The 12,259-nt window shown below is 43.2% G+C and overlaps 1 protein-coding gene across 1 annotated transcript in view; it reads left to right on the top strand.

Moving 5' to 3' along the window:
- Nucleotides 1-10,917, top strand: part of TIMELESS (timeless circadian regulator) — a 20,273-nt gene extending 9,356 nt beyond the window's left edge. Inside the window, exons 14-29 of the mRNA XM_007955131.1 lie at nt 3,947-4,075; nt 4,175-4,326; nt 5,087-5,184; nt 5,270-5,390; nt 5,497-5,698; nt 5,977-6,122; nt 6,791-6,876; nt 6,967-7,081; nt 7,171-7,253; nt 7,488-7,630; nt 7,837-8,008; nt 8,091-8,159; nt 8,287-8,405; nt 10,268-10,481; nt 10,612-10,719; nt 10,844-10,917. Coding sequence (XP_007953322.1) covers nt 3,947-4,075; nt 4,175-4,326; nt 5,087-5,184; nt 5,270-5,390; nt 5,497-5,698; nt 5,977-6,122; nt 6,791-6,876; nt 6,967-7,081; nt 7,171-7,253; nt 7,488-7,630; nt 7,837-8,008; nt 8,091-8,159; nt 8,287-8,405; nt 10,268-10,481; nt 10,612-10,719; nt 10,844-10,917 — 2,031 coding nt within the window. The remainder of the gene's footprint in view (nt 1-3,946; nt 4,076-4,174; nt 4,327-5,086; nt 5,185-5,269; nt 5,391-5,496; nt 5,699-5,976; nt 6,123-6,790; nt 6,877-6,966; nt 7,082-7,170; nt 7,254-7,487; nt 7,631-7,836; nt 8,009-8,090; nt 8,160-8,286; nt 8,406-10,267; nt 10,482-10,611; nt 10,720-10,843) is intronic.
- The last annotated feature ends 1,342 nt before the right edge of the window (nt 10,918-12,259 follow it).

The raw sequence follows: 12,259 nt of genomic DNA, 5'->3' as shown, positions 1-12,259 counted from the left end.
TATGCGTAATTGGAATGCCAGCACAGGAAGAGACAACTAAAACCACAGAGAAAATTGTCCAAGATTTGTTGAAAGAGAATTTCCCTGATATGATGAAAGATGAGAATGTATCCATTCAAGAAATCCAACAAACCCCAAACAGGGTAGACCCTAAAAGAAAATCACCAAGACATATCATCATCGAACTCACCAAAACCAAGGACAAAGAAAGAATCCTGAAAGCAACATGGGAAAAATGAAAAGTTACCTACAAGGGGCAACATAAGACTAAGCTCAGATTTCTCAGCAGAAACCATGCAGGCAAGAAGAGAATGGGACAGTATATATAAAACCCTCAGAGAAAAATATTTCCAACCAAGAATTATGTACCGAACAAAATTATCCCTCAAATATGATGGGGAAATTAGGACATTTCCAGATAAACAGAAACTAAAGGGATTTGTTAAAACCAAACTAACCTTACAAGAGGTGCTAAAGAGGGAGTCCTTTGGACTGAGAACCAACAACAACAAACAACAACTGACCATTAACACATGATTACATAACCCAGAAACCAACCCAGGTGTGGAAGTATCCAAAGTAAGTAAGCCTACACGATTGTAAACAGAGAACCAGAGATATCAATTGACAAAGGAGGACAGCTCCAAACCAAAAAGGGAAAAAATTGTGTAGTTACAGAACTTCTAAATGGGAGAAAAGTCAAGACAACTACAAGATAGAATGGACTGTTCTAAACTTGGGAAGAAAACTATAAATTACAGGGTAACTTGTGATAGTTGGAGTTGTGTGTCGGCTTGGCTGGACCACAATTCTGAGTAGTTTAAGCAGTTGCAATGTGGGTTATTCCCATGATGAGATAGGATGTATATGTTTTGAGCAGCCAATCCATTGAAAGGGAGTTTTCCCTAGGGATGTGGCCTGCTTCCAATATATTAATGGACATCTTGGGAAAAAGAGACACTCTTCTGTGGATCGGGATCCTATTGTGCTGCCTACAGCTGTCCATGAACAAACAATCCACTATTCGGCCTGGAGATCTTGGATTCATCGTTCGTTGGAGTCAACAGCTGGTATACTGCCTACCAACTTTGAGCTCTTCAGCCCCTGCAGCTGTGAGTCAGGAAAAGCCTCCAGCTTGACGTTTGATCCAATAACTTGGGACTTGGCCAGCTTATGTAAGTGTGTGAGCCATTTTCCTAAGATAATTTTTTTTTTCTCTCTCTATAAGCTTTACTGGTTTTGCTTCTCTAGAGAACCCAGCCTAACACCATAACCTCAAGGAAAAATGATAAACCTTCACATCAAAATAAAAAAGAGGACTAGCACAAATATTTAGCAAATACTAAAACAATAGAAACAAAGGAAATGGCACCTTCTAAAAATTAAATTTTTTATGTGCTTCTAAAGACTTCTCCAAAAGAGTAAAAAGAGAAGCTACAGATTGGAAAAAAATATTCAGCAATGACATATCTGACAAGGGACTTGTCTCTAAAATTATACAATCCAATTGAAAAATGGGCAGAAGCCATGAATAGACACTTTACCAAAGAGGATATTCAGGTGGCCAACAAACACATGAAGAAATGTTCACCATTAGCCATCAGAGAGATGCAAATCTAAACAACAATGAGATACTGTCTCACCCCAGCACTAATGGCAAAGTTCAACAAGAAAAATAACAAATGTTGGTGAGGATGTGGAGAGATTGGGACTCTCATACGCTGCTGGTGGGATTATAAAATGATACAACCACTGTGGAAAGCAGTATGGTGATTCCTTAAAAAGCTGGAATTAGAAATATCATTTGTGGTAGTTAAGTTTGTGTGTCAGCTTGGCTGGGCAGCTGGATGTAGTATTCCCCAGGATGAGACTGGTATCAACTCCATAGTGGAATCTACTGTGAGCAGCTGAGTAGCTGCCTTAGGGATGTGGTCTGCTTCCTGCATATAAGGAAAAGCCTTGGGGAAATGGTCTCTGGCTTATGGCATGTTTGAACCCTGCAGGTAGCCGTGTCATTGTTCAGCAACCTGCCATGCTCTGCTGACGTTGGGACTTTCAGTGGACTTGAATTAATGGCCTGCTGTGTGGTTTGGTAACATCGGGACTGTGCCTTTTTAGTTGTCAACCTTAGGTTTGTCAGCTTCAGTGGGCTGGGAGCAGGAGGCAGAGCTGAAGCCTAAGGCTAAGGGGTTTTTTTACCCAGCCCCTAGAGCTTGGCACTTTGAACTTGGACTTAAAGCCTCCAAATTGTAAGAATGAACTCCTGTTTGTTAAAGCCATCTCATTTGTGGTATATTCCTGTCAGAATAGTACTAGGTAACCAGAATACCATTTGACCCAGCAGTCCCAGTAGTAGGTATATATCCTAGAGAAGTGAGAGCCAGGGCAAGAACAGATACATGCACACCCATGTTCATCACAGCACTATTTACAATAGCAAAAAGATGGACACAACTTATATGGCCATCAACAGAAGAATGGATAACCAAACTATGGTACAAACACACAACGGAATACTGTACAACTCTAAAGACTAATGTAGAATCTGCAAAACACCGTATAACATGGATGAAATTTTTTTTTTTTTTTTTAGAATTTGGGTGAAGATTTACAGAGTAAATTCACTTTTCATACAGCAGTTCACATACTTTGTCTCATGTCATTGACCAAAATTTACAATGCAGCAGCTCCCCTCCCACTTCCTCCCCATAGTTACCTCCTCCCAGTGTCCATCCCTTCATACTCTTCTGCACCCTGAGCTATCTCCCTGTGCATAAGCAGCCCTTCCTTCTCCCATGATTGTTCTCTCCAGGGCGTGTGTCTACTTGAGGTAAATGTTTAACTCACATGCCTGTACTTTGTTTGGCTGGAAACCACAGTTGTGGGTTCAATTCCAGACCTGAAGGGCAGCTAGGGGCCATAGTCTCAGTGGTTACACCAGGCTCTATTGGACCAGCAAACCTAGTCCCCACCTTCTTCTTTTTTTGTTTGCCTCCAAATGATTTTGAGTTTTGTACCACATTGTTCTCCCTCTTTATGCAGGATCTCCTACATCCCTTCCAAGTGGATGGCAGTGGTAGCTGGGCACCATCTAGTTCTTCTGGTCTCCTAGTTGTATAGATTGCAGATCTGATGGTGTACCAGTCGCTAGGACTGATTGTTTCCATTAATTTTGGTTTTCTTCTTTCTTCTTGGTGAGGAGAGACCTGTTGTTGCATCTAGATGGCAGCTTCCTAGCTTTTAAGGTCCCAGTCGCTACTCGCCAAAGTAGTAGGTGGAACAGTGTTTTGTATAGTATGTTAGCCAATTGAGCTTGATGTCCCCTATGACTATGGTCCCAAGCCTGCAGGATCAACTACTCTGTCCCTCTGGGTAGCTGGCTGTGACCAAGTAATGACCATAACCTTGCCCCTTGTCAGCTCTACTATACACCTGGGAATTCTGATCATTCACATGGACTTATAGGCCCATTGTCTGCCAACCCTATATATGACCTTGGATACACTCTCCATTTAGACATACCTAATTGTTTAGCTTGTTCACCTATCTATCCATCCCTATACCCATGTTTGCTTTCACTGACAACTCAGTACTGTATTTGCAAAGGGGTTCATATTTGTTGTCTGTACTAACATGGATGAACTTGGAGGACATGATGCTGAGTGAAATAAGTCAATCACAGAAGAGCAAATATAGTGATAGTTCAGTTTTGTAAAAAGTCAAGGAAACTTTCTTTATTGGTTACCAGGGGTGGAAGGGGAGGTGAGGGAACACTGCAAAGAAAAAAAAAATGCATTGATCCTTGTCACTTTAGTTTTGTGTATTTCACTTTACATAAATTATATTTCAATAAAATGTATTTTATTATTTTTTTTTAAAGGGAAGGTGGTGATGAGAGAAAGGACTCTTTGCCTACCTCCATCCTCACACAGTTCTTTCCCCATAGAACAAACGAAAGAAAAGAAAGAAGAAGGTCCTAGACCAGCCCGCTGCTTCTGGTAATGTCCCATGTAGCCCAGAGGAACTGGAGGTTATTTGGCCAGCCCTGGCTGAACAGCTACAGTGCTGTGCCCAGGTAGGTCGTTGTGGAAGCTGTATCTTCCCTGAGGGTAGTGCTCTGAGTAGGCTGTCTGGTTTCCCTCCTCTCTGCTCCCATAGCCTTATCGTCCTCTAGGCTCCTGAGCCCAGTTTGGACTGCGTGGTTCCTTTTGATGCGGCCTCAGAGGTGCCAGTGGAAGAGCAGCGAGCAGAGGCTATGGTACGGATCCAGGATTGTCTCCTGGCTGGCCAGGCCCCACAGGCTCTGAGCCTCCTGAGGTCTGCCCGGTAAGAACCCTAGCACCCCTCTTCTGGACCTAGTTCCTGGGCTTTTGGGGAAGGAAGAAGCTGTCACTGTGGTATAGGCTTCTGAGTCTTCAAAAGTGATGTCCCATCAGAATCTTGGGGCTCAAAATTGAGTGGTGGGTGCTAGGGAGTTTTGATTAGTTTGTTGGTGGTGGTTTTTGAGAACGACCGGAAAGAAGCACAGTTAATTAGGAAAAAAATGCAGATAATTCTATTAGTCAAAGATAACCATTGTTAACATTTTGGTGAGTAACCTTCCAGAGTGCTTTTCTTCACCTTTGTGTGTGTGTATCCATCTATTTATCTATTTATATATTAATGTATCTATATGTCTACGTATGTATACATAATACCCATATATATACACAGCTTCTTTTACAAAAGAAATAATTGCACAAGCTGATTTGTAATAGTTGTTTCACTTACCAGTGTATTGTGAGCACCATGTCTCGTCATATATGTTTCTGTAATTGTTAATGGCTGTAAAATACCATTGTGTGAATATGTACATTTGCTTAATCAAGTGTTGAGTGTTTAGATTGTTTATATTTTGTTCTATAATTTTCATTGCGATATGGCTTATGAGGAAAACTTTTCATGGAGTTTTTGTTTTGTCTTTGAGATAACCATTTATATTTCCTTTCTGACTAACAAATGAAATAAGTCTAAATTGCTTCTCCTACGTCAAGTTATGCCTCATATTTCCTCTGGCTAAAGCCTTTATTTTCCCTCTGTGCCCCAGGGAGGTGTGGCCAGAAGGAGATGTGTTTGGCTGTCAAGATATTTCCCCAGAAGAAGAGATCCAGCTGCTGAAGCAAATCCTCTCTGCTCCGATTCCCCGTGAGTTTCCATTCCTTTCACACCTGGTTCCTTCCAGCTCTTCTCTAGCATAACAGAGGTCCATTCGTTCCCACTTTTTCTATAGGGCAGCAGGAGCCAGAGGAACAAGGGGCAGGAGAAGAAGAGGAGGAAGAAGAGGAAGAGGAGGAGTTGCAAGTGGTCCAGGTGTCAGAGAAAGAATTTAATTTTCTGGACTACCTGAGACGGTATGGGCCGAGAGGACTGAATTGGTCCCAGGGTGGTGACTGGAGCCAAGAGGATGAGTAGTGGCTTTCTTGTGCTGACATCCTTTCTCTCCTCTTCTGGGTGCAGCTTTGCATGCTCCACTGTGGTCCGAGCCTATGTGCTGCTGCTGCGGAGCTACAAGCAGAATAGTGCTCACACTAACCATTGTGTTGTTAAGATGCTGCATCGGCTGGCCCACGACCTCAAAATGGAAGCCCTGCTTTTCCAGCTCTCACTTTTCTGTGTCTTCAATCATCTGCTTAGTGACCCTGCTGCTGAGGCCTACAAAGTAAGAGAATACCCTGAAATGGGGGCCTGGAGGCGTATGGGAGTCCTGGGGTAAAAAGGTTGGTCTTCAGGATATAAAGGATGCTGAGCAGTGTTAAGGTCTGGGAGATGAGAAAGCTGTGAGGAAATGGTTGAGGAAACTGAATGAGGAAGGATGTAAGAGAGAGTCTGAGTGAAGAGGGCAAGGTATAGAGAATAGGTATAGAACAAATACCTAAAGGACCGGGTTTATGTATACATTTGGGCCAGAGACCTCAAAACAGTCTCCCTCTCCTACAGGAGTTAGTGACTTTTACCAAGTATATCTTGGCCAAGTTCTTTGCATTGACTGCAGTCAACCAAAAAGCCTTTGTGGAGCTACTGTTCTGGAAGAACACAGCTGTGGTTCGAGAGATGACTGAGGGCTATGGCTCCCTGGATGGCGGGTAAGCTGGAGGTAGGGAAAGATGGGCAGTAAGGGTAGACAGAGTCACAGCTGAAAGAGTGTGCAGATCATGTGCTCCAACCTTCCCTTCCCTCATAGGTGAGGAAACAGGCCCAGAAGATGAAATGTTTTACCTAATTTCACTCAAGAGAAGAATAAGGGTTAGAGCCTAAGTCTTCTAGCTAATTTCCTTCTCCTTCACTAGCATCATCAGTGAATGGTTCATTGAGCCAGTGTCCTTCATGGGGTGGTCACTGCTGAGAGTAAGGTGGCCCCCAGAGAGAGTCTGTATGTAATCTGCTCCCAAACATGCTGGGACACCTTGATTCATAGAAATATTTATCTCTTTCCCATAGTATCTCAGCTCCTCTCCTTTCACACTTCTCTGATTTTCCCATAATACCCTCAGTCCCTGCAGTGTAAGGCTCCATAGGCCCAACCTGGAAAACCTCTTAGTTTGACTTTTGGATTGTTAAGTGGTAGAAAAGTGAGGGGAGGGAAGCACACCATCAGCTTCTGCTGATACACTCCTTTGTGTTACTTGCACCGTCCTTCATATATTATTCCTCTAGCCTTGGTCACTGTATCTCAGAACAGAGCCAGGGCCTGTGATTCCCTCTTTTTGCGCCAACAACCTACACGTTTCCCCTTGTCCCTTCCACGATTAAGGTCTTCCAGTCACAGACCCCCTGTGTGGAGCCCAGAGGAGGAAGCCCAACTTCGGGAACTGTACCTTGCCCATAAGGATGTGGAAGGTAGGAGGCCTGGAGATCTGAAGAGTTTATGAGGAAGGCAGCCTAAGTTCCAGAGACCCTCCTTACTACTTTACTCCTTCTCCATCTCAGGTCAGGATGTGGTGGATGCCATCTTGGCACGCCTGACTACTGCTCGAACACGCAAGCAGGTCATCCACCATCTGGTGCGGCTGGGACTGGCTGACAGTGTCAAGGACTTCCAAAGGTAGAAGACATTTTCTGGAGGAAATTGGGATAAGTGATCCTGTGTTCGCTTCCGGGGCCCCCTCTTCCACTGATCACCTCCCTGAACAGGAAAGGAACGCGTATTGTACTATGGACTGAAGATCAGGAGCTGGAGCTGCGGCGGCTCTTTGAGGAGTTCCAGGACTCAGATGGTAAGTGAGGTGGAAGCTCAGGGAAACTCTGAGATGAGACCAAGCTGTCCCTTTTTCTCCCCACTGCCTCTTGTTCTCAAGGAAGGTTTGTCCCATCTTTTCCATCTATTTACTTATATTTGAGATGTCAATTTTGGGTGAATTGAGCTAGATTCTTTCTGAAGACCTCTGATTTTCTTTGTTAATTCCTTTTCTCCTATGGCTGTTGGGAAGTCACACTTTGCCTCTCTATAGATGTCCTGGGTCATATCATGAAGAACATCACAGCCAAACGTTCACGGGCCCGAATAGTGGATAAGCTGATGGCCCTAGGGCTGGTGACTGAGCGGCGCGAGCTATATAAGAAACGCCGAAAGAAGTTGGCACCCTCCAGCGTGGTAACAACCTCATCCTGACTATGTCTTCATGGGCCACGGCGTCTGTAGTGCTCCTTAGAAGTAGCTGACACAGATTCCATCTGTCTCAGACTGTTCTGAGAAACTGGCCCAATGGTTAGGTTCCCCCAGTGGGATGGACAGAAACCAGAAGAGTCCATTTAGTTCTCATCTGCCCTTTTTTCATTTCTCACTCCAATGAATTTTAGCCCAATGGAGAAGATTCTCTGAAAATTTTTTGTCAGGAAGATACAGAAGAAGAGGAGAATCTTCCAGAGGGAGAAAATGAAGAAGATGAAGAGGAGGACTTGGGAGCAGCTCAAGCCCAGGGTAGCTCAGTCTTCCCAATAGAAAACATTGGGCAAAACCTGCATCAGGAAGGTGAGGGCTTGGGGCAGGAGAGATGTCTCAGATGGAGGCATTGGGAGAAGGGGCCAAAAATAAGTTTTCTTCCTTCCTTTAGGCTTTTCTGCTCCCCTCCTATGGCTCCAGAACTGCCTGATTCGAGTAGCAGATGATCGGGAAGAGGATGGTAAGTGGACAGAATGATAGTTTTAGGAGGGTAGGGCGCTGGAAGCTGTTGGAGACCTAATTGTGGGATGGAGGACTAGTTCTTTCTTCTTCACAACTTAATCATATGACTGTTGGTGCTATCCTAGGGTGCTCCCAGTCTGTTCCATTGGTGCCGCTGACGGAAGAAAACGAGGAAGCAATGGAAAATGAACAGTTTCAGCAGCTGTTGCGCAAGCTAGGGGTTCGGCCCCCTGCCTCTGAACAGGTAAACACACCAGTAACATTGCCAACCAGGGAGTCATTAAGACCTATTGGTTCTACCTCCAGTATACATCTATTCCTACTCATTGCAGTTGCCTTGTCATTTCTGACCAAGACTCCTGCAGCAGCTCGTCATCCTCTCTCCAGTTTCCCTTCCCCTGTGTTCGTCTTCCATGCTGCCCCAGAATTATATTTCTGAAATACAGTCTGATTATGCCACTCCCCGGTCCAGAGCACTGATGGTTTCTCACTGTTTTCAGGGTAGAGTGCAGAGTGGCATGCCCAGCCTTGGCCAGTAGACCTTTGTAGCCTCACAGTGATGCCACTCACATACCTATTGTACACCATAGTCATTCTGGATTGCTTCTGATCTCCCAAAAGGAAGAATTTTTATGCCTCCAAATGGTTGATCATCCTAATTTTTCTATTAGAAGATTCTGTACACACACACAAATGAACACACATACACACACTGTCTTTCTGATGAACTCAGCCTTTAAGACTCAGCTCAATTGTCACCTCTTAATAGCAGTCCCTATCACCTTTATTTTATTTTATTTTTGCAGTGTTCTCCCCCTGCCCTCCCATCCCTGGTAACCAACAAAGAAAGTTTTCTTTCATATATAAACCTTTCCTTGACTTTTTTACAGTAATGAACTAATACCATATTTGTCCTGTGTTTGCTTATTTCACTCAGCATAATGTCCTCAAAGTTCATCCAGGTTCTGTAGTATTTTGCAGATGCAACATTATTCTTTATTGTTGCATAGTATTCCATTGGGTGTATGTACCATAGTTTGGTTATCCATTCTTCTGTTGATGAGTATCTAGGTTGTTTCCATCTTTTTGCTATTGTAGATAGTGCTCTGATGAACATGAGTGTGCATATATCTGTTCTTGTCCTGGCTCTCACTTCTTTAGGATATATACCTAGTAATGGAATTGCTGGATCAAATGATATTTCTAATTCCAGCTTTTTAAGGAATCGCCATACTGTTTTCCACAGTGGTTGTACCATTTTACAGTCCCACCAGCAGAGTATGAGAGTCCCAAACTCTCCACATCCTTGCCAGCATTTGTTATTTTCTGCCTCGTTGACCTTTGCTACTAGTGCTGGGGCCAGATGGTATCTCATTGTTGTTTTGATTTGCATCTCTCTAATGGCTAATGATTGTTAACATTTCTTCATGTGTTTGTTGGCCACCTGAATATCTTCTTTGGTGAAATGTATATTCATGTCTTCTGCCCATTTTTTAATTGGATTGTTTGTCTTTTTGTTGTTGAGGTGCTGGAGTTTTCTATAAATTTTAAAGATAAGTCCCTTGTCAGATATGTCATTACCGAATATTTTTTCCCAATCTGTAAGTTCTCTTTTGACTCTTTTGGAGAAGTCTTTTGAAGCACATAGGGTTTAATTTTTAGAAGGTCCCATTCATCTGGTTTATCTTCTGCTGTTTCTATCACCTTTTAACCCTTGAAGCAAAAATTTTCACTTTGGCAGCTGGGACTTGTTCATTCCCTTGATGTATCCTCAACTATGTGGTGTTAACAGCATGCCTATTCTTTCTTCTACTAGATTGTGGGTTCCTTGAGAGCAAGGATCATGTTCTATTTACTTTTCAATCTCCAGGAGTCATTCATTTGTTTACTTAATTAACTATATTTACTGGGAACTTCTTAATATAGCAGGCATTCTGCTAGACATTGGATATATATTAGATAAATAAGCAGGAAGTGAAGTCCAGAGCCCTTAAGGATCTCAGCAATGGAAAGTCCTATTTATTCAGTGAGTACTGTCAAAATCTGGAGAACTAGACAGACACTTATCCTTTACCTTTGTTCTTATTTTCACCTTTGGCCCTATAGGAAACCTTCTGGCGAATTCCAGCCAAGCTGAGTCCCGCTCGTCTCCGGAGAATAGCAGCTTCTTTGAGTCAACAAGAGGAGGAGGAAAAGCTGCAACCAGAACTAGAACTTGAGGTCTCTGGAGAGCAAGGGCATGATGAGGAGCACCGAGCACAAGCCCTAAGGGCTCTCCTGTTAGCCCGTAAAAAGAAAACAGGCCTGACGTCCCCAGGGGGTAATAGCAGGACTGCTCGTCTATTGAATACTTACTATGTGTCAACCATGTTGGTCTAGAGGGCTGATAATATATTTTAAGGAAGGGAGGGCCCAGTTCCCTAATTTTATGCCTCTTATGGCCATTTCAGAGGAAGGGGCTACTGGTGGGAAAGAGCAGCTGAAGGCAGCACCCAAGAAGCGACAACTGCTGGATAGTGATGAGGAACAGGAGGAAGAGGAGGCGGCCAGGAGCAAAGGTAGGCATTCAGATTGGGACCTACTTTTGTCTTCTTACCTCTTCCACTCTTCTGTTCAATCCTGCCACCCTCCTCCCCCTTTAACATATTTAGATTCTCTCTCTTTCTCCTGTCTTTCTCATAGCAGCAGAGCTGGGAGCTCCAGGAATTCGAAAGAAGAAACGGCTGCACATTGAGGATGAAGATGAGAACGACTGAAGAGCCAGAGCTTAAGGATAGAGATAGGCTTGTTTATAGATGATAAATTTAAGTCAGAATTGGAGGGGTCATGCAGGAGCCAAGAAGTCTCTTACTGGACTGAAGCAATAGATTTAGGGCCCAGAAATTTCAGACAACAGTGTTGGACTTCTCTGCGCCCATTTTTTGCTTCTCTCAGTTTTATCAGTATGCCCTGGAGACTTCCTTCTCTTATCTCCTATACTAGTGATTAGCTAATGAGAAGAGTGAAGGAAATATAGAAGTTACCCTAGACCCCCTTATTAGTCACTTCCTTTTGTCTTTCTGCTAGAGGTGGGTCACAGCACCAGACAGGAACTTAATAACATCATGATAGGTGGGGATTTTGTACTGTTTTTAAGAGTCACCAAATACTCCGATGCTCATTTTCTTTCCTGTGATCACCCCCTAGACACCAGGTATATCCCAGTGTCTAGTTAATGTCATGTTGGAGTATGGTAATCTCCAGCTGATGAATGTTTTGTTTGTGGTTTGCATTGAATTAAACAAGTAAACTTAAAAGTTGCTACCCTTGGTCTGGCTTGCCAATCTGTCCAGATCCCTTAGCCCTCCACCTGCTATGGTTTTGGAAGAAGAACTATACTTAGGGTTAAAAGAAATCATCAGCTCTCCATTTTCTTCTACTTTCCCTCTCCCCATCTTATAGAAGACAGAAAAACTCTCACCTCAAGATCTTTTGTCTATGATAAATCTTTAGGGTAACTATAATGTGCAACAGGAAGAAGCCCCTAGTAATGACTAATAAACCTCTGTCTCTATGCATTGACCTGTTCTGGATATTTAATAGAAGTGGGATTATAGTAGTATTTGTCCTTTAGTATCCGACATCTCACTCAGCATAGTTTTTTCAAGGTTCATCCATGTCGTAGCATGTATCTTCATCTCTCTTTATGGCTGAAAAATACTCTTAAGTATATATAGCACATTTAATACTGTTGATGAACACTTAAATAGTTTCCACCTTTTTGATATTATGAATAATGCTACAATGAACACTGGTATACAAGTATCTGTTTAAATTCCCGGTGACCAAATTCTATGCTTAACTTTTTTTCTTTCTTATGTAAAGTGTGTCTTATGACACTTCATTAACTTCTGTAGTTGAATTTTCCTGACATAAACCCAAAACCAAACCCATTGCTGTTGAGTTACTTCTGACTACTAGTGCCCCTATATGTCAGAGTAGAACCAGTTCCATAGCGTTTCCAGAGCTCTGGTAGCATAGTGGCTAAGGCACTTGCCTGCTAACCAGACGGCTGGCGGTTCAAACCCACCAGCCACTCCTCGGAAGGAAGGTTGGGCA

This window comes from Orycteropus afer, unplaced genomic scaffold, assembly GCF_000298275.1.
Source record: "Orycteropus afer afer isolate SDZICR_OR568_19922 unplaced genomic scaffold, OryAfe1.0 scaffold00490, whole genome shotgun sequence".
Lineage (NCBI taxonomy): Eukaryota > Metazoa > Chordata > Mammalia > Tubulidentata > Orycteropodidae > Orycteropus > Orycteropus afer.
This window is presented reverse-complemented; position numbering and strand designations above follow the sequence as displayed.